General features: G+C 41.3%; 1 protein-coding gene across 2 annotated transcripts in view; it reads left to right on the top strand.

Moving 5' to 3' along the window:
* CTTNBP2 (cortactin binding protein 2) overlaps nucleotides 1-23,030 on the top strand; it is a 151,968-nt gene that overhangs the window by 13,611 nt on the left and 115,327 nt on the right. For both annotated transcript variants that reach the window (XM_019543425.1, XM_019543426.1), the window contains exon 2: nucleotides 2,709-2,816. In XM_019543425.1, coding sequence (XP_019398970.1) covers nucleotides 2,709-2,816 — 108 coding nt within the window. The remainder of the gene's footprint in view (nucleotides 1-2,708; nucleotides 2,817-23,030) is intronic.

Below are 23,030 nucleotides of genomic sequence, written 5' to 3'. Positions count from 1 at the left end.
GGCCACTGCAGGCACTTGCCAACATTTCTTCAGTCCAGAGTGGATGTCTGCAGTTACAAACCGGTTCAGCCTAGCCAGGTTAGATTAACCTGCAAAGATTGAACCAATTCAGGCTCAAGCTTTCTGAGTGTCTGTCCCTAGCCAAGATGATGAGGCTGTTGCACTGAGGTGGGAGGAAGGGAGGCAGCCAGGATCTGCTCAGCCCTGGCTACTTGTTGCCTACATCTTGCTGCTGCTGCTGCAGTTAATGTCCATGGAGCTCCCTTTGCTCTGCTGCTCCAGGCTATGCTACAAATTGGCATTCTTCTCCTGACCTCCAGCCCTGGCACTTGGGTGCAGCTTATCTTCAGACAGCTGTGCCACCTCTGCTATCAGGTGGAACTGCTCCATGCCTCTTTCCAGGAGGCATTTGTGCAACTGGATTGCGAAGTGTCTGGAGTAGGAAGGGATGCTGCTAACTAGTGTAGGCAGGAGTGTTCCTTCCTGCCACAGCAGCTTCCCAGTCTAGCTCTGAACATGCCTTCTGAAAACAGAGGCATGCAGGGCAGTTTCACCTGGGTGCAGCAACAGTGCCACAGTGCACAGTTGAGAACCACTGTACTAGCAGTTTGTGAGAGATTAGTATGTGCAAAAGATTTTTTTTGTTGTAAATTAATTTATATGTTGTGGCCCACAGACCAATTTGCAAAAATATGTGTAATAACGAGGGTTCCTGGTTTTCTGTTTCCCAGAGAAAAACAGAGAAAACCAAGGATTTCCCCTTTTTATTAGAGGAAAATGTAGATTTCTCCTTTTAGCAGAGAAACCTGCAGATTCCCTGCTTTTGCAAACAGCTCTGCAGGCTGATTGAGTTCCAGCCTGCAAGTGCTGTTTGCAAACAGGGTGGGAAACCCCCAGTCCTGCCCAGAGGGGAAGAGGGAGGGGGAAGGGCAGGGCATGAGGCTCAGTTAACCAGAGCTCTGCTCAGCTTAGCTTCACTCTTTGCTTCTGAGGTAAGTGGGGCTTGCAGGGGGCTGGGAGCTGCGGGTCGAGGTTGGAGGCACTGGCAGAGCTGGGGGGTGGGGTAGGAACCAGCTGCACCCGAGCAGGTAGAGCAGTGCGGTAGCTGGCTCCATGCTGTTTCTGCTGCAGCTGCATGCTGTTGGGAGTAGGGAGCTGCAAACTTGGGCCCCTGGCCCCATAGCCCTGACAGCTGGGGGCCCCCTACAGGGCTGGGGGCAGGGGCTGTGGGTGGGGCAGGAGCCACGAGTAAGGTGGGGGGCTGTTGTGAGGGCAGTGAAGGGCACCGACAGGGTTGGGATGGCTTTGGGGGTGAGTGAGGGGCACCAGCAGGGCTTGGGGGGGGCTTTTAATTTTAATAATAGATTTTGGGAGGTTTATTATTATTTTTTTTTATCAGAGAAAACCAGGATCCCTGGTAATAACCTTGCAGCTGGTTCTTATCACAGCTTTAATTGAATGTGTGGTCAGTGTCCGGTCTCTGGAGCATATAGAAGTCTGTCAAGACTCCAGTGTGCTCCCCTGCCCGGGAGCTTGGTCAGCTGATTGGGAGTGCACAATGCACTCCTGTGCCTGGGAGCCAAGCTTGCTACTTGCTGGTGGAGGGGGAGCCCGGGATCAGGGTCGCCTTGCACAAGCAGTATGGTACAATAGGATCTGATGCAGAATCGCCAATCACATCTCTTGCTGTGGAAATGTGACTGGGATCCCGCATAAAATCCCTTCACGGCTTTATTTTGACATCTCTCAGTTTAATTTTGGGACCAAGCTGTTCTTGTCTTGTAAGGAAAGAGAAACTAGATTTCCTGATTTACCTCGTCTATCCCAGTCATTATTATGCATCTGTAATGAGACACATTTTTATTTTTTTTTCATCTGCTCTCTAATCTTTTTTTGTCTCTAGTCAGGCAGAAGTTTTCCCATGTCTTAATTGCTTCTGTTGCTTAATTGTTACTGTTCTGTCTTCTGAGGCAGGCTGGCCAGTATTTGGATTTATATGTCTATCAGCTGCTAGGTAACTTTAGTAGAGCAACCTTGCCTGTGAAGTTTGTATCTCTTGTTGGTATGCAGATACTTAGTTTCTGACCTTTAGGGCAGGATTTACTTATTTTACATAGTTTCGTCTTTGGGGTAACTGTGAGCGTCTTTATTTATTTGCTGATTAGTGTTTTCTTTTCTGAATTCATTCTCATTTTCTTTTGTGCAATTGGCCTGAGACACTAATTGAATATTTTAGTAGGATGAAGAACACTACGAATTGCCAGTCAAAGGTCTGTGAAATTATTACTGAGGTCCAAGTTCAGTTAAGCTTCATGTGCTAAATTAAATCCAAGTTAGACTTCAGTAGGGCTATCAATGCTTAGAGAAAAATACATATATAGAGCTTTGTAGGATCCGGCTCTTAGGATATGAAAACGTGTTTCACCCTAGTGAACTATTCTTTTTTTTCTTTTTTTTTCTGTTTTCAAACTTCAAAAGGAGTAAAACTATTTGCTGCTGTTAAGGAACCAGGTACAATTTGTATAATTTATTTTATACTACAGTTATACACCTTTCAAAAACTAGGATTTCTGGCAGAAAATGTGACATTTTCAGTATACTGAGTGGCACTATCTTGTCTACTTTTGTTTTACTTTTTATTCCTCCTTTATTGTAGCAATAGTACCTTCATCTAATTAGTATATTCATCAGTATTTTGGTTCTTGCAGAGGAGAGAATTTGATGTGGATAACCTGAGCAAGCCAGAACTGCGGATGCTCCTGAGCGTAATGGAAGGGGAGCTAGAAGCACGGGATCTTGTAATTGAAGCCTTGAGGGTAAGTTTACTTTTGGGTTCTTTGTGGTTTTGTTTTTTGGGTTTTTTTTAAAGATTTCTATCTGTCTTTGCTCCCCTTTTTAATCATTGCACGTAAAATTGGAATGGTAAACTGTAATTTCTAAGAGGCCTTTAGCTGTTCAGATCCCAATCATAAAATATTTTCTTGGCTTAGTGGTACCATGTGTCCTTGCTCCAAAACTCTTACCAAAATACATACAGTAATTGGATTTGGATTTTGAAAGGAAAGCATTTGGAAAAAACAAAATAACTTTTCTTTGAATTCATTCTTATTTATAACAAGTGGGAGTAATTTCAAAGCAAATCTTTTGCATTCAGGCTAGTCTTCATTTGTTTTAAGTCTGTTTTTTGTATGTGAAAAATATTTTCCTAGCATTGCTGGTCTTTCAAAATGAGAGGGGAGGTGGATCAAATATGTTGGTTGTAGGGGGGTGGGGAAAAAGTCCCCTTCCCCCCCGTCCCTCCCTGGGCAGGGTTTTGTAAAAGATTGTTATTTTTATTCTAATAGCACTCATGATTCCCAGTTTTGATTGTATCCTCATTGAGTCAGGTGCTGTAAAAGGTGAATTGGAAGACATGTTTCTTACTCAAAAAACCTTGCAAATTATATATCTTTGTGGGTTACTAGTCTTTTTAGAAACTACATAAGTATGCCTTAATCAATTGGTGATCAATTTTAGTTAATTGGCATTAATTAATTTTAATGACTAAACATGTTCTGCCAGATAGACTTACCTGGCTGCTTGGTCTGCCAGCCTGTTTGGCAGGATGCCAAGCAACCTGGTAAGCAAAAATCCACTGGAATTCTGTCAAATGTGAAATATGAATTAATCTTTTCTGTTCATAAATCAAGTTTAACTGGGGGGGGTAGGGGGTGGATCCAAACAGATTGTTTGTTTAATTGACCTTTCAATTTTATACAGGATATTTAGCAAATTTACAGCTATATATTTGGTATAAGCAAATATACAGCCTGTTTGGACTTCAACAGTGAAAACCCAGTGTAATGTACTGTGCCTAAAACAGGATGTCTATAATACATACAATTCTTAAATAATGTGTTTAAAATTTTTAACTTCACACTAAGAATTACAACAGTCCCTGTATTTGCATTAAGAAGGTTTATTTCTTGTCATGACTTCAGACCACTTGATAAAAAGGAACTTTTCTGAACAGCCATCACTGATACCTGTATTAATAACTTAGAGCACATGCATATGAAACTTGCACCTTTAAAGTAATTTGGTTTTGCTTTTGAGGCATGTGCACTTCCTAAAATATGCTTCCTCTGTCCTGCTGCTTTACAACTTCATATCTTATTTGCCTGGACCAGTGGTGACATCTAGGGGGTGCAGGGGGGTGTATGTCAGGCCGCGCTCCCTATTTAGCCAGCAGGCAGGCAGGAGCACCAGTGCCTCCCCTGTGAGTGCTGGCTGGGGAGCAGGGCCACCAGCAAAAGCTCCCCCCGCTCCAGTCAGTGGGATCAGCCACTGGGCCCCCCCTGACTCAAGAGGCACCAGTCACCCATGGCCTGGACTCAGCCTTTTTACTTACCCTGACTGCCAAGTTAAAGTAAAAATAGTTGTGCAAGGGGAAACTGTTCAGTTATCTTATTTGCTGTTCTTTTTGCCTCTTTTTATTTTACAGGACAGCACTTCGAACAATTTCCCTTTCATATTTGCATTCACTAAGAGTTCTCAGCATCATACATATACACACCAAAGAATGACTATATTAGGATACATGCAGTATGAAGAAAGGAGATGTGTATCTAGTACACATTGATTGACAGTGAATATTTAAACCTCTGTCTATATTACAGTTCCTGCAAGGACAAAATTCAAATGAAGTGAAACTTCCCAGCCATCTGGTTGAGTCAGTTAGTTTGTTAGCATGCATTCAGTGGATTGTATTCATGGGGCTAGGTACAGACAGTCAAAAAGCCCAAGGCTGAATCAATTCAGTCTCTGCAGAGGGAGACTTTCATGTAGTTCCACTCCTCTTGATCCCTAGGAGGACTTAAACTCCTGGAAAGTGTATAGATGTTCAGTCTCCGAGGCAGCAAAACTCTCCAATGAGCGATTTTTATCCTAGTTGGTGGGCTATTTTTCTCTTGGAGCAGCCATTTTTACTCTGGGAGAAAAAGCCTGAATATCTGTATACTTTTGGTTTTGGCTTTGGTTATTTGGTCTGTACTTGGTATAAACAAAGTTCTGATACTAGCTTGTTAAATAAAAACGGAAGTGTAAAAGTTTGAAATCGGTGATATAATTGTAGAAAAATGTTTCTGATTGATATTATATTATTTTATTTTTTCCTGAAAAGAAATGCAATTGCAGCATATGGAAGGGTCTTTTTGAGCATGGAAAACAGATTATACTAAAGTAAAATGTCTTTCCTGTTAATTAGTGCATTTAACCTTCTTTCAACAGCTATGACAATTTAATTGTAACAAATTTCTAAAGGCTGTTAACAGATTCTCTATTAGCAATGTATTTATGCTTGGAACAAAGTTAGAGCTTTTCCAGCTGTGCCCTACTTCTAAATATTACTGTGAAGGCTATGTTCTGATTAAGTCCTAGTGAGGAGGTCTGTAAGCTAGGTGCAGTGAGAAATGGAGACACAAGCTCACAGGTGAGTAAAGGGCAAGATGACTTTTGGATTAAGGCCAAGAAAGAGAAGATAATCAGAGAAGTCTTAACACAAGTGTAAGAGGGAAATTAGCAAGGCAATCAGTTATAAAATATGTTTATACACTAATGTGAGAAGCCTGGGGAATAAGCAGGAAGAACTGGAAGTTCTAGTACAAACACAGAATTATGATCTAATTGAGGTAAACGTAACTTAGTGGGACAGTTTACGTAAATGAATTATTATCATGACGGTCATGTGCTTAGTTCAGGAAGAACAGACATTGTGGGGGGCGGGGAAAGAAGGTGGTTACCTGTATGTATAAAAGATGCAGACATGTTTTTTCTGGATCAACAGTGAGATGTTTTGAGATGCATTGTAAAGTGGGAGCTAGAATTTTTGAACATTTTTGGGGCAGGGTAAAAAGGAGAAAATAGCAAGGGTGACATAACACTTTGATCTATAGTAGACACCCAGAAAGAGGAGGAGATGCACAAGGCAATTTAAACAACTTATTGAAGTATCAAAATTGCAAGATCCAGTATTTATGGGGGACTTTGCCTGTGCACTGGTATGTTACCCTCCCAGCAGATAACATAGTAAGTTAAATGCATTTTTGACAGTGTTGGAGAAAACTTTTTGAAGCCAACTAGAGGGTTAGCTCTTCGCAATTCGCTGCTTTATTAATTGGGGGGGGAATAATTGAGACACTGAACGCAACCTGAGAGAGAGGATTATGGTGGCCTGGGAACTGAATATAAGCCAACGTCATACTGGGTTGTATTAACGGGGGATTTGCATACTTATTACAGGAGCCGATTCTTCCACTCTGTAAATCTGAGACTGAGCTTTGCCTGCAGTATTCTGTCCAGTTTTGTACATTACTTCAAGAAAGAAGTGGACAAATTGGGAAGACTATTTTGGTTCCTCTCTGCCATAATCAAAGGTCTAGGAAACTTGATTTATGAGACAGGGTTGAAAAACAGGGCTTATTTAGTCTGGAGGAGAGAAGTTGGTCAAATCCCTACCTTGAGCAGGGGTTGGACTAGATGACCTCTGCAGTCCCTTCCAGCCCCCTTCTCCCCCCTCTGATTTAGGAACAGTGTATATCCTGTGAAGAATGTACTGTGTATTTTTGCTTGAGAAACTAAAATATTCTAATTGAACGCTTTGGCTTCTTTGTCAAATTGTACTACCCTGCATTCTGAACAAAATAACAGTTTAAATTTAGGTGGAGAAAACCAGCTCTTGGCTAAATTGCTCATAATTGTGAACTGTTTTAATTGTTATGTAAACGTGTTACATATTTCATTAGAAACATTTGGGAAGACAGGCTATCTGCATTATTTAAAGTCCAGTCCCATGCTGTTGGAGATAACCACGTTACACAAGCCCTTCATAAACTGGTCAGGCTATGTTTGAAAAGTGGTGAATTTATTTGCTCTTATTTCTCCTACTAGAAGAGATGCAGTCCTCTGATTGAAACCCTTCACTTTTCCAGATTATTCAGGCTTAGTTTACACCCATTTGTTTTTCTGACAGTATTATTTTTTGGCTTAATTTTTTTGTTCTGCCAGGTGCTTACTCCCCAATGGTTTTTACAGAGATCAATCATATACCCCTTCAACCTTCTTTTTTGTTAAACGAAAGCCAAAATCTTTTAGTCTTCTTTTGTAACATGAGCTCTTTATTCCACATATCACCCTTGTAGCTATTATGCACTTTTTCAGTTTGAAATAATCTTTCTGGTTAATGGGGTAGCCAGCATAATACACATTATTGCAAATGAGGATGTAACAAGGATCCTGTACACTTACATCAATGATACCCAAACTTTTCCTCGGTATGACCCCATTTATGACCCCATTTCTTCACCATAGCCCCTCACTCCTAAACCACAGCCTCTTACCCCCACAACCGCATCTGCTGATGTTTTGACCCCATTTGGGAAACACTTACTTATATATTCTTGCATGCCTGGATTGAAAATAGCTCCTGTAATATATTGTAGAATCACATTTTGCTACTTTCCATGAAATCCTGATCTTTTTCTGTATTAACACCTACGTGTTATCAGTGAACTTTGTTAGTATCCTCCAGCTTTTTGGGCAAATGTTATTATTGAAAATCTTTTTAAAAGATTGGTCTGAAGACTGATTTCTCGAGGGACTCTCCTGCTGATTTCCATTCCTGCCCATTACTTCCCCTGTCAGTGCTTCTGATGTTCGTTTCTTACCCAATTTACAGTTCTTCTAATTCCCATTGTTTCCAACTTTAATAACTTTATTTGCATTACTGTATCAAAAGCTTTACTAGAGTCCAAATGAATGAAACCTACTGCATTCCTTAAGTCTGGAAAATTGGTTATTTTTTTCAAAGAAGCCCCCATCTGCTTCTGAGCATATCCGGTCTCATACAGGAGCACAGTTCTCCTAATGCCAAATATCTGCCTCAGGAACATGAACTGTGCTACAAAGTGAGCCCTTTATCCCCATTGATGGGCCAAATGGCTTTAGCCAAAGAGTTAAATAATAAGAAGTGCCTTAAGCTCAGGGATAGTTTTGTGGTTAAGGCACCAGTCCAGAACATCTGGGTTCAATTCTCAGCTCTGCCACAAATTGTCTGTTCAATCTTGCATAAGTCATTTGAAGCAACGTCAAATTTCTGATTTAGCAGTTTAATTTACTTGAGTTGTGGATTTATGTAAAGATTGTTAACCCTTATATGACATGTAGCAGAATTGGTCCTTAGTACAGGGCTGGCCAACTTCTAAGTGGCTGAGGGCCACATGCAGTGGGGGCTGCACTACTGTGATCCATGGACCCCCAGGTTGGCTCCCCCCTCACCTTCGGCTGTACCACCTGGCCCCTGGGGCAGAAGCAAAAGCTAGGGGAGGGAGGAGAAGCCTAAAGTGCCTACCTGCTGCAACAGTTAGAGGAATAAGGGGGACAGCAGCTGTGTAGGAGCACATTATCCCCTCACAGGCTGCCAGTTGAACATCTCAGCTTTAGTAAAAACTAAATTTGTTAGCTTGTTATAATTTTATGTAATCCTGGAAACAATCTTTTGGGGCTGATATATGAAGCTGTATTGTAAAAAATAGGATTTGTTCAGCTGTGGTCATTCAGAATTTAAACTATAGCCATATTTTATTTTTAACTCAGTTATTTTCTCAAACTCATTTAAATGCATTAATGTCATCAGTTCAGACCTGATCAGTAACTTTTATAAGATGGACAGGTACCATTGTATTACTTTAATTCGTAGATTGTAAGGGGCTGGAAGGGACCTCGCAAGATCATCAGGTCCAGGCACTAGGCAGGAAAGACAACTGGGGGTCAGGTGACCCCAGTGAAGTAACTTTCTAATCTCCTCTGGAAGATTTTTAGGATAGGTGACTGCACCACCTCTGGAGGGAGTTTGTTTCACAATCTAGATACCCTGATTGTGAAGGAGTTTTTCTTAAGAGTTGACTTTGAAGCGGCCTTCCAGGATTTTGTATCAATTACTTCAGGTCTTCCCCAAGGGTGCCCTGGTGAACAGCTGTTCACCGAGTTCTTGATGTACTCCCCTGATGTAGAAGCTGCTGTTAAGTCCTCTCTTGGCCTTCTCTTCTTTAGGCTGAAGAGGCCCAAGTCCCTTAGCACGTCCTCCTGTGGTCTGCCTTACAAGTCTCTGATCATACGGGTGTCTCTTCTCTGAAAGCTCTGAAGTTTTTCCACATCCTTGTTGAAGTGCAGTGCCCAAAACTGGACGTAGTATTCCAGCTGTGGTCACACTAGTGCTGAGTACAGTGGAAGAATTGCTTCTTTGGTTTAATATGAGATGCATTGGTTGCATGCCAGAATGTTGTTTGCCCTGCTGGCTACAGCATCACACTAACAGCTCATGTTCACGCGATGGTCAGCTATTACCTGTAGGTCCCTTTTGGCCATGGTGCAAGTAAAATTGTCGCCGGTAAGTATGTTGGGGATTATTTTCCCGTGGATGGACCACTTTATACTTCTCACTGTTGAACCTCATCTGGTTCCAATTTGCCTACCTGTCCAGGTCTGCCTGTATCTGCAGCCTATCTGCAAGCGTGACCATGCTCCCCCGTAACTTGGTGTTGTCCAGGAACATGGCCAGTGAGCTCTTCACTCCTACATCCAAATCATCGATAAAGATGTTGAAAAGCATTGGACCAAGCACCGACGCTTGAGGGACACCACTGGCCACTTCTCGCCAGGGATTAGAAAACATAACTCAGAGGATCTAACATAATTGGAAAAGTGTCCTTCTTTTGACTCCTGATACATTGTAATAAACCGCTTTCTATGACAGGCTATCTCTTTTTTAAAATAATGATTTTAGTTCTTGTTGCATATGTTATGACATTGTGATTCTTACTCTTTTTAATAAAATATTCTTAAATATTGTTGTAGAATGGAAAGTTGCTAAACTAAAATGCATCTGGTTTTGTAATAGCTCTCTGTCAGTTTCTGTGAGAATTATGTTAAGGGGTAATTGTGTTTGATCACCTTGTAAGGTAAAACTGAGACTTGAGAAATAGCTGTTATAAAGTTCTTTAAATGAACCATAAAACATGTTAGTTACACCTGAAACATTTTAGAGGTGTTGAATTCCAGAAAGATTCCTTTTGTGATCATTAATACTACCTTATTACTATTATTATAAAAAGTAGTCAGTGCCTCCTTCAACTTAAATGTAGCCTTTGTCTTAAGATGACTTGTCTTTAGCTGTTTATTTACCCTAATTGTGTATTGTAAAATAATTCTTTTTCAGACTTCTGATCATGATTGTTCTGTTTTGACATTTTCCTTGTATATGTAGTGGCAGATCACTTTAATTTTTAGGCTCTAGGATGACTTATGCAATGACACAAATTTAGAAGCAACATTATATTATTCATGTTTATTGTTTTTGTTCAGTTATCACAGGGATGGGCAAAATGGGGTCTGTGCGCCAGATGTGGCCCACCAGGCCATTCTATCCAGCCTATGGGGCCCCTAAAAAATTTAGAAAATTAGGAGTTATCTGCCCCTGGCTGCCTGTCATGTGGCCCTCGATGGCTTGTCAAAACTCAGTAAGCGGCCCTCCACTCAAAATAATTGCCCACCCCTGAGTTAGAATGTCCATTTATAACAACAATGGATGCGAAATTCTTTAGCATTTAGTCCCATGCTACCTCGTCCGTGAGAAAATAAGTAATGATAGGATTGTTAGCCTGATATTGATTCTGGGCAGAATAATGGAGTGGCTGATGTGGCCCGATTGATTATCCTCCTTTGACATGGATTGAACTATTAATCAGTTTGGGTTTATGGAGAGTTGGTCTTGTCAAACTAATTCAAACTTGTTTTTATGCATTGACAAATTTGGTTGAAAAGTTGCATTATTGACTTTGTGGTACACTACACATGCTAACTAAATTCAGACCTGGCTAACTGATAGGCATCAACATGTAATTGGACATAGCGGTGGTCAAAATTGGAATTTGCGTGTTATGAAAAACTTCAACATTTGAAATGTTTTCATTATGATTTGGAACAAAACCAAATTTTCAAAATTCTTCAAACAAATTTTGAAAACTTTGGCTTTAGTAAACTCTTATTTTGAAATTTTCATTTTTTATGGGAATTATGTTTATTTTTACATCACTTCATGATTTATTAATAGTGCTGCTGCACAGTCTTCACTGCTACTGTTGGTATATCATAATGACATCAAGGAAATTATTTTTAAAATAAATGGGGGAAGCTGCTACTTGGTACTGATTGTTCTAGGAAAGATGACGTTTCAGTGTCTCCTGTTTGTCTTTTAATTAATTAGTTTGCATGAGTTGTTGAGAGGAAATTAAGATGCTTGTGGCTGGCTCATGTTAAGTTATGGGACCAGGACAGTTCAAGCTGGTAAGGTCCTTCACAGGTGAGACTGCTAGTAGGACAAACGATGTCATGCTGGTCCTAAGTCTGGTAATTTTCCATACAACACCCTTAAGTATAATGGATAGAGTGCAGTATGCACATTTTGGGGATGAGTGCACCATCCAAAGAGCCATGTGCACTGGCCCTTTAAAAGGTCTCTGAGTGAGGGGCTTAGTGTTTGCGTGCACGTGTCTCTGTGTGAGGTGGCAAGGGTACGTTTGTGGAAGAGATTATAGGAATGCATGAGGGCCTGTAAGGATTGATAGAGGCAGTGATTGAGGAGACCGAGAGAGGGTCATAGCTGGTGTGAGTGGGTACAGATCCTCCGCAGAATCTGGGTCCTCTGCGAGGAGCAAGGATCCCTGGAGCAGTCAGAGACCACTTCTTAGCACGCAGCTATACTCAGTCAGAGGTGGGCTCCCTGACATTTTCCCGTCAAGTGCTTAAGGGCTTTGGTAGCAGCCTCACTGAGTATTTGGTGAGTACCCCGGCATACTTTGAGAAGGGATACTGTTGTGGGCTGTCCTTTCTGTCACATACCCTTATAAAAGACCAGTGACCTGTAATAGGGTAAAAGTAAGAGGGTCTGAAGAGGCAGACAGCTGCTCACGGCGGTGGTCCAATAAATATATCTTGTGATTTCTGTCCCTTTGTTCTAGTTATAGGATTTATAGAATTTATACTTAGTGTTAATTGTTACTGGTGTTACTGTTGTCCTGTATATTAACAAAGTAGTGGCTGCCTGGACTGCTCCCAGCAGGGCTTGCAGCATCTCAGCTGCCTGCTGGGAGCAGTCTGAGATCCCAGCTGACAGCAGCTCCCCAGAGCTGGGGCCGGCTGCGGCCGGGAGGCTCCAAATGGCTGTGCCAGGCTCCGGCATTGGCTCCATACCGGCATGTGCAGGCATACATTGGACCAGGTGGTGCGGGAGGGGCCTGAGGCAGCGCAGCCCTGGTCTCTCCCCTGTTCCTGGCATGGAGGTGACGAGCCCAACGCAGCTGTTTTGTAGCCAGTTTGGGCTCCGGGCAGCGGCAGCAAGCAGCAGGCAGGCTGCAAATAGCTGCGCTAGGCTGCACAGCTAGCTCCAGCATCAGCTCTGGGCTGGCGGAGACTTCACGGGCACCTCGGGGCAGGCACCATTAGAGCTGAATCTATGTTTATATTCTTTCTCCGTGCATAATGTCTGGGGAGAAGTGACATCGCATTCATTACTTTTAGTAGAAATTGTGCTTTTGCAGAAACCTCCAGGAGAGATGCTGCACTTCTCCTTGCAAACTGTAGGAATGTTCTGTGAACTTCAAGACCCTCCTTTGGCTGTGTAGACAGTGTTCTGGAGTTGCCTGGAAGTGAGAATATTTCTTTGCCCCCTGGTCACCATCTAGTGACTGGAGGTCCCACCCCCTGACCTTTGCCACCAGAAGTCCCTCCCCTTGCCCCCAGAAGTACTCCTTTCAGCAAGGGGTTTTGCCATCTCAGAACCAGAAAAATATCAAATTATACTGTATAAATTAAACATCCACAACATTCATTAATATGATTTCAAAAAAATATTTTTGTCCTGATTTACATGCATTTGTGTAGCGTACATAGAGGTTATTGTACAGTAGCTTAAAATGAAGGCTTATTTTTGTATATTGTTGGGGGGTGAGGGGCATGGGGGTGGATATAGGCTTATGTTGGGTGTGAGGGTGTGGATGTGTATGTGGATATGTGGGGTGTGGGTGAGTGCGGTTTGTGGGGGGAAGTGTGCAGCGGGGAGGGTGGCTGGGGTGTGTGGGGGGTGTAAGGGTCTGTGTGTATGACAGTGCAAGGGGGGGTGTGCATGTGGGACTTGTCGTACAAGCCCACACACACCCCTCCTGTTCCTGGCCCCAGGGTACCAGTGTGAACCCCATGCTCCCACAGGCTAGCAGAGCAGCTGGGAGCCACATGGTGCTGGAGCTGCAGGCAGGGAAATGACAGCTACAGGTTTGTGGGAAGGGGCAGTAAGCAGGCACACAGGAGCACAGCAACAGCTGGGCCAAAGTGCGGGGCCTGTACCAGTATCCCAGGGCCAGCACCAGTGGGACCCACAGCAGGGTGGCAGGAGTGTGGGGTCTGGCACCAACTGTCCTGTGGGGGCAGGGGTCCCATGCTCCTGCCATTTTGCTCTGTGTCCCACCAGTGCTGGCCCTGGGACATTGATGCAAGCCCCATGCTCCCACCCAGCTGTCACTACTCTTGAGTACCTGCTCGCTCTCCTTCCCCTCCCCCTCCTCCCCCCCATAGCTGCCATTTCCCTGCTTTCCTGCTGGCTGCTCCAGCACCTTATAGCTCCTGGATGCTTGGCCATGACAGCAGGACTCAGCGAGAGCCAGCCCAGCCCCAAGGACTGGGGCTATCATCCACTGTCTTCCCCTGCCTCTCCCTCCTCCCTCCTACATTCTTACCTGGGTTTCCTTCTTAGGTGGAGAGAGGCAGGAACATCCCCAGTGTCCCAGGCCAGAAGCAGGAGAAGTAGGCACAGGACAGGGGGAGAGCATGGTGTGGCTTCTGCCACTGTGCGCTGCTCATCTGTGAGCCGCTGGTCCAGCGCTCACCTGTTCATCCATCGGCTCCTGCCACTTGTCTGGGAGGACATCAAGGGGAAATGTGTGCCCCTAGGTCTGTGCAGGGCAGGGTACATGCCCCACCCCACCATGGCTGGGCAGAGTTTACCCAGCCCCACTCTTCCCTCACCATTAAGGCCTTGATCTGCCCTGCCGCGCCCCTTCCCTTCCCCCTCCCCTTGCACCACACCAGACTTGCAAGCTGCTGGGCTCTGATCCTCACTGCCTACATGCTGCACTGCAGCTGCGCACAATGCATGGGCATTTATCAGCCAAATTATCCGCCACATCAGGCTGATTTCTGATATGATAAATTTTCTTTATATCGGTGCTGATCCAATATTGAACCAATGTATTGGTATAACTCTGAATAAAATGGGCGTAGCATTTGCATGCCCTCCAGTGGAACTGTGAAGCTTTGTGTTTATAAAGTACATCAGGAGCCTCAGAAGATGAGCCATGTGGTTGAGGTGGACAAATAAAAGACGAATACTGTAGTTGGTGTTGATTTTTTTTTTCTATTTAATTAAATCATTACCAGTTTATTTTCCCTCTAAGGCTTTTTCATATCTAATTTAGTTCAGAATTGTTTACAATGTAATTTTTTTCATAATTTCTTTTGCCTGTTTAAATCACCGCAGGTGGTAAACTAGTGTTGAAATGAAAATATATTTTGATATTCTACCTGGTGCTATGATGCAAGTAAAACAATAAGTAGTAAACCTTTGCTGCATTGTGTACTTTTAAGCCTGTGTGTTGTAGCATGTTTGAATAAATTGTACTGATTGCTGAGAGGACTCGCAACTCTGGATTTATTGCAAATATAAAGGCATGGTGAATACTGATAGCAGATTTCAGTATATACATTTTTTCACTTAGAAATATAACTTTTTTTATTTAAACTATCAGCAATAAAAGTAGTTGCTCATGCTGGTTTGTAACCACATAACCACTGTGGCTTTTAAAATAAAACCAATAATAATTCTTTTTACAAACAAATTAAAGATATAAAAAGACAAAAGAATTGTATTTTGAAGTTTCTTTCTTCTGAAAAAGTACTTAGTACAATGCATCTGCCTAATCCTATGCATATGCATTTGGGTAAGCCTTGAAGCCAGTCTTGAGAGAAGGATGTGAAGAACGTTCTATGTATTTCTGTATAGGCAGACTATTCTCATGAGATCATTTAGTTTCCCTGTGTTAATAGCAGTTTAGGGTAAGATCTTGCAGGACCATTGTAATTTTGTAGCAAAATAACCTTAACCTGTTAAGGTGAAATAACTATCTTTGATCTGATACTAAGTTTATTAGACTATCTAAACATTTAAAAATGTGGATTTTGTACCTCTGTTGTGGTGGGTTCGTTATTCATGTTATATATTATGGTAATGGCCATGGCTGGCCAGATCTACTGGCTAATTGCACAGTGGGTTGCTAGAACTATCGGTGATTTGTGGATTCTCACTGCTTGGCATAGTTAGCTATGTGTATATGGAAAGAAGAATGCAGCAAAATTAATTTCCTCCCCAAGAATGAAATACATTGGGATTTGGAACCCACTGCACTAGCCTACTTTAAGTAGTAACAATTCAAAAAGCGATAAAGCTTAAAATGGGAAGAGACAACTTGTCAGAAGTGCTAAATTTATTAGTTACGGTCTGCACTCCCCATAGCATCTTTCTTTAAAACAGAGATTGATTTCTTCTATATAGGTACAGTATGTGTACCATATCTTAGGATTTACCTCTTCTGTTAGTCATTTTGCAGGGCTGGCAATGATTTGGATTTTCAGTTTCATGAAAAAACAAATAGAACAGAGATGCGTTTAAATTTCCTATGCAAAAGTCAGTTTGGAATATTTTTTTGTTCACATTTGACTCTTTAATCATAGGATTGGAAGAGACCTAAGGAGTCGTCTAATCCAACTTCTGCACTAGTATAGGATGTACTGTTTCTGTTCCTAAACCATAAAAGGAAATGATTGAAAATCTCCAATGAAGGAGATACCACAACTTCCCTTGGCAGGTTGTTTCATTGTCTTATGGTTCTGACGGCATGGAAAGGTCTTCCACTGCAAAAATAAATCCATGTCTGCCTTGTTGCAGTTTAAACCTGTTGCCTTGTGCCCTTTCGTCTGGCAACGAGAATAGTACTTGGCCATTTTATTTATGGCAGCCTTTAAAAATTGGAAAAGTTAGAGTTTTCATATATTATCTATCATATTTCTCCTTTAATCTTTTCAAACAGAACATACCTACTTCTCTTAACTTTTCCCCATATATCTTCCATTCTGGGTCCTTTTTCATTCTCTGGAGCTTTTCCAGTTTCTTTTGAAAGCACGCATAATACTTGAGGTGAGGCTTAACTAGGATTGCCTACTGCAGTACTATGACCTTTTAACATTTTGCATACACTACATCTGTTAATGTGGCCCCAAACTGCATTTCTTTTTATCTTTTCTTCTGATGCATGGTGAGTTTGTAATCGCACATAACTCCCAGATCCCTCTGCTGTTGTTAGCCACTTATCCTTCATTCTTTATTTGCACAGTTGATTTTTCATTCTTGGTTATAGCACCTTATGCTTGTCTTATAGAATTTTAGCCTTCTAGTTTATCAGGGTCCTTTTGAATTCTAATCCTGTCCTCCATAGTGTCTGCAAGCCCTCCCACTTCTGTCATCCATCATATATGAGGTCTTGTAACAAACTAAAACAAAAGTGATTAAATGGAATATTTCAGCCTTATTGGAATGATTGTTTACATTTTTCCTAGCAATATGTTGTTGAATTATGAAACATTTGCTTTATAAATTGTCTTTTTCCAACTGAAGAACATTTTCATTAGAAAACATCTGACCATCCATCTGTTTCTTTTTTTCTGGTAAAGAGTTGGGAATGTCAAGGATAGAAGGAAATGTATATGGTGAGAACACTATCTTGCATTCTGACAGGTCCTGCTGATACAGTGATTCTCTCTATATAATGGGAGATAAAATAGGAACTGACAAATTGGAAGAAACTTCACTTTGCTAAATGTTAGAGGTGAATTTCACCTTTCCCATTTTTGCTTAGAAAGCTTTTTTTTTTTTTTCTTTTTTAAATCTCTGTCACAGTCCTTGGACTTAAGATAGCTATGCACTGTTTGTGAAGTAGCCAGATGAGTCATTGTAAAATATTGCTCTTGAGTTTCTTCTTTCCCAGGGCAGAGTACATTTGCCCCTAAAGCATGGTATGAGAACAGAAGACACCATTTAAGTCTTGAACTGTGCTAGCATCAGTGGATCTGTCATTCAGCTCTTATTTAGGACTTAAAAATGCAATTTTATTTTTCAGGTCAATGAAAACCTCAAATGCTTGGTCACTTGTTATGTATATGGATATGTTCAGTTTTGAGCTCATGTTATTAGATTTTTGTTTTCTAAAGACTGAATAATAAAAATAAAGCATATCAAACTGTGTGACATACTGGGCACATCTATGCATTCAGTTAATTTGCAGGGATAAAGTAGCACAGTTCATGCTGGAGTCAGCTCCTTCTAGGCACAGTGTTTTCTCGTGTGTCTGGGACCTCAGTAGTTAGTCAGGGCAGAGCAGCCCCAGGCTGGCAGGGGATTCAGGGGGCTGAGCCCCAGGCTCTGAGTGCTGGTGTCGGGCGGCAGAGGAGCTGGCTGGGATACAGGGGTGCTAAAGTGTGGGGCTGTGCAGCAGACAGCCCTACACTTTTGTACCCTTGTACCCTAGTCAGTCCCAGTTAATGCTATTATTTGAAAGGATGACTAATTTACTGAAATAAACTCTGTGTGTGTGTCTTTATACCCATTTGAACTTGTGTCCGTTATATATCAGTTATTGTCTTGTGTTCATTGTTGTGGAACGTTCTACTGTTTTGACTAATTATATACACTACACATACTATGTATAGAATATTTTTGTTGTTCACTAGAAATACATTTTCACCCCAAAATATCATTGCATGACAACATTAAAGCTGCATGCTAGTAACGCTTTATATGATTTGGTATTTACTTAGGACTAGTTGGAGAAGAACCTGGAAATGAGAGAGAAGGCATCAATACATGTCTTGTTTAGCATGTAATTTTTTGGCTGATTAGAAATATTATCTAGAAGGAAGATCATGAGAATTGGTATAAGTTTACTGGTTTCTTATCTGAGGCAAACTTGGCAATGAAGAATTTAAAAGGTGATTCTCAATCCCTCCCATTGTCCTCGTGTGTCAAAAGATCAGACCTGAGCAGTAGGTGAAAGGAAGGTATAATTCTGTGGTGTTTCTGCCTGCCAACAAGACAGATTGCTTTTCAGCAGGTGTCTTCTCATGATCTTCATGATTTCCAAAAGTGTGTGTTTGTGTTCAGGGGTAGAAGGAAGGAATGTTAAACTGTCTGCAACAAGAATACTGTGTCCCAGTTGTATGAACTCAATAGGAGGCCCAGGCACTGGATGAGAAGGCAAATCATTAAAAAGTGAATCTGATAACATTCAGTTTAATTACACTTTAATTTCTGAGTGTTAGAACTTTCTCGACAGAAATTTAGTTTTTCTGCTTTAAATTTTTTGGGCCACTTGTCTGTAATTTATGTTTTGACTTATTTGGCAGGTGTATTTGTGTTAATTGTGCATATGCTTTTCAGCGCTCGGATCTAGTTTGTGTTTGTTTATCCTTGGACTATCGTGCTTTGCCTATTATGATTAAATACTTTTTTGTATAATTCACTGCATCTTAATTCATTCCCCTCTCCTGCTTTTTCAGTACTGAGAACTACTTAGTTTTTTTGCTTCCTACTCCAAAGCTTCTCTTATTAACTCTTGAACTGGTCAGTACAGGAAGGTATTTTCAATGGTTTTTAAAATTATTTTCTGGTTATGGTAATTTGTGGGGTTCAGTTTTGGTTTAGAAGTATCCAGCATGCTGCTTGTTTATCTATCAGCAAAACAAAGTTTTAAAATCTTTCCATATAATTCAGGTAAGACACTTTTTCAGACACATTAAGAAATTATGGAACCTATTTTACAGCTCATCTTAAATCTCTTAAATTGCCTGGGTTAAACTACTTGGTGTTTTTTGACACAGTGCCTTACTGCGGTGTACATCAAGATTCTAAAAATACTGTTTTATATATTTGTGGGGTTTGAAAAAGGTGAATTTAGTGCTCCTAGAACACACCATATTTTATGTGCATTGTCAGTCTTCCGGTTTCCAAGAAAAAATTACAAACTGATAAGTGCTAAAACAAGTTCTTTATCTCCTATGTGCCCTGTTCCTTTCTTAAAATGTTTACATCTTCAGTGAGTGCACAACTATCTCCTTATTAGCTGCTATGAGGTTCCTGTTTATGTTGTTATGAATTGAATCTGCTCACCATGCCTGAAATCCCAGGTTATCTGTACAAACAGGCTACTAACACCTTCAAACATTAATGACTTTCAGGTACAGTGAACTGGATGAGACAGCACCCTTTCCCAATATTCTGAGCCATGCAGTTTCTTATATTTGTACTGCTCAGGAAAGAAAGTGATCATCTGAAATAACTAAACTGCTAGGAGTTACTATGTGAAAAGTAACTTGAAAGTTAAAAGTTTTTCATCTTTTGTACGTAAGAAATACTTTTCGTAGATTCAGCATGATCATTATGAGGATCTAGATATGTTTGATTGTTTGACCAACTCCTTCATATTTTACTGGCCCTTCAGAAAGAAGATAGCTCAGAATTTAAAACTGCTTCTGTTGGCTGAGAAAAGGGGCTGCAGTTTATAGGTCAGAAGCTATGGGCTGAAGTGAGCTACGTAATGGATTGTGTTAGGGTAACTGAATGTTGCGACCCTCTCCCCCCATTAGAAACGAATATGATAGGTCATCTTCTTCCTACCTCCAACTTCAAGATCGTAGGTTGCATTCCTCCCAGAAGCTCTTGCAAGTCCTGGAGGTCCTCATCTACCTTTATCTTAAGGACCATGTTTGCAGAGGAGCATGAACATCTCCAAAAACTCTTGCTGATTGGTTTCCTTTGGAACTTCCTCTTTTCAGTACCCTGAGATAATCTTTTTATCTGGGCCACCAATCCAATGTGAGCATCAGGTAAAATGCCGAAGTCTGAAAGTTTGACATGGTTATTACTTGGAATGGCTAGTGTGTGAATGTAACAAATAACCGCTACTTTTTCTGGCCAAAAATTATCACTGATTTTTCAGATCAATGAGTGTGGTGGCTTTATTTGTCCCTAAAGTGAGGCAAAGTAGTTAAGAAATTATTAATTGATTATCAGGGCCAGGGTATAGATTCCATGTAAGTCCTTGTTTTGCCTTCTCTGGTTTGGTAACTCCCCTCTTAAGTTTACCCCATACCAAATAATTTGTTGTAAGCCAATCTGTGGAGCTATGTAATATTCTTAAAACAAACAAGCATATTCCCTGATCGTGACATAACCAGAGAGGTATGTCAACATGGTTATTTTCTTTGGTTTGTATGACCTCGGAGGAGGAGGAGGATTATTAGGAAAAATAATTAATTTCTAAGAGGGTAGTGACTTTTAACACTGTCTCTTCACAGTCATTTCCCCATGATACTGAGAATACAACTGGGTCAGCTTCTCCCTGTAATTGTCATTAATCAGAATTTCCTATCTAACAAAAATGTATTAAAAGAAATAAGCTAAACAATTCTTGGATGCTAGCAGATGGAACAGCACATTTTGCTAAAGCACAACTAATTCCTTAGAAAGTTATGCTTGAAAGCAATTCTCTTTCTACTTTTGTTTCCTTCTGTAACTGTTACAAGAAAAAAATATTTTTTAAAAAGTGATGTTCTTTGGTCCTTCAAATTTAAATGAGGTCCCTAATTTTCAAATTATATGACAAGTATTTCTGTTATGAAAAAGTCACAAGAGAGAACATTTGCAGAATTCTTTGCACAAAAGTACTTTTTAACAAGGGATCACTGGCTTTGTTTGTTTGGTGTTTTGTTTGGTTGGTTGGTTTGTTTTGTAATTAACTAAGCCTGCAATGAACTCCGTACCAGCAGAATCCTGATCTGCACAGGGCCCCATTCACTTTGATATTGCTTTGATTGGTATGCCTTTGCCCAAATGGTGTTCATTATTTGGTTGACCATGTTACAATGCTAGTCCCAACTTATTTATCATTTACATCAGGGCTGTCCAACTCCTAAGTGGCCAGCGGCCATACACCCCTGGGCCATACCAGCAGGTTCCTTGGGTCATACGTTGTATGGGTGCACCAGCCTCATCCTCAGCTTCCTGGCTGCAGGTTCTCCTGCTGCATCATGTCAAGCAAGGGCCCTGAGTTGCAATCTGCCCCGTGCTGCACTGCACTGCCTCCTGGGATGTGGGCAGGAGGGAGAAACTGAACAAGGAGAGAAGGGGGAGCCTAGAGACTTCGGCTACTGTTGTAACCAGAGCAGTGTGAGGAGTGGCAGCTGAATGGGAGCCCAGGGACCACAAATTAACCCCTTAGGACTGCATGCAGCACCTCTGCCACCAGTGGACAGCCCTGTCCTATATTGCAGCAAATGTCAGTTAAGCACTTAACATTTCAGCCTGTCTTATAAGTTAAATGTATTCCAGTTAACTGTATGGTAACTGTAACTATAACTGAAACAGTGTATTTTATAAATAATGGTTCTCCCTTTAACTGTGTCAGAAACAGTGAAGGGAAAGCAGCTATTAGGATTTTTGGAAGTGGTAGAAACTAGTCAGATTTGGGGCAGTGAATATCACAGCTTTGCCAGCACTGTTTCTATTAAGTTAGAATAAACTTATACTCCGAGGAAGTGCACAATTTTTTTCATTCCTAGGGATATGTACTTAAATTGAATTTACCAGAGTTAGCAGTATTGTGACAATACTCAGGTATAGGTGTCTGAAGACAGCAGCACCATAGCTACAAATTGACGATCATCTTGGGGTAATTCTGAGATTGGTTATAGTGAGAGTTTTGTATAAAATAGCAAGGTGAATAAGATTAGCAGAGATAAATGTAGTGGGGGGTCTGTGTACATAATACAAATAATGCATATTCATTTTTTTAAAACTTTAAGTTAAGGCATCTGAAACTACAGCACTAATAGATAAACTGACTTCAGTGGTTATATTGGTTTGGGATTTTTATTGAACTTATTGTATGGATGGTGTTCAGCATTTTAAAAGGTGTATCATTCTTACAGTAGGCACATGATTAATAATATTTCAGTTCCCATTCTACCAATCAGTATTGTTACATTTATTAGCTCAGCAGCTTCAAGATGGATAAAAGGTAAAAATCTTTACTTACGTAATGTAGATTATCTTTATTATTCATTTTCCAAATGAAATACTGGAAATTAGGAGTGTGTAAAGCTTCAATCCCTGATTTTGATTCGGCCTGATTTGGTGGCTGAATCTCCGAATCCTAATCGAATCGGGAGACCCTCCAAACTGATTCAGAGATATTTGGAAAGATTCAATGATTCAAACACAGACACAGCTCTAAATGCTTTTTCTACATACGTCACGGTACCAGGCGGCTCATGAACGCTGCAATGGCGGGGCGGATGGAGTGTCCCTCAGGAGGAGCGTCTTCTGTTCAGGGTCACACCAATTGCCAAATTTGGAATCAGGAAAGAATTTTTCTCTGAAATGATATTGGCATTGACTGTAGAGGAGGTTGCAACCTCTGTGGCATTGGGCCATGGTCTTTTTCTGAAGACTGCCTGAGCATATCAACCCACTACTTTCCTGTCATTGCAGTGCAAGGCACGGGCTGTGCCCTTGTCACTCCTGCTTTTACTTCCATGGAGACATATTGTTGCCGGCACAAGGTGCCCGAGGGAGACAACAATTGGGTTCGTTGCCCAGTGTGCGTCGCACCAAATAAACACACTGGGGGGAGAAGCAGACAGAGTTTATTTGAGCTCAAGTAAAAGGCACAGGGAGACTGTATGGTCTTAAATCCTGCGCGCTTAACCCTGCAACAGTGGAATTTTTTATACCTGGTCAGTTTCCCAGTGATTTTCCACCAGCTGGCCCCCCTCTTCCT

This window comes from Crocodylus porosus, unplaced genomic scaffold (assembly GCF_001723895.1).
Source record: "Crocodylus porosus isolate Cpor-Errol unplaced genomic scaffold, CroPor_comp1, whole genome shotgun sequence".
Lineage (NCBI taxonomy): Eukaryota > Metazoa > Chordata > Crocodylia > Crocodylidae > Crocodylus > Crocodylus porosus.
This window is presented reverse-complemented; position numbering and strand designations above follow the sequence as displayed.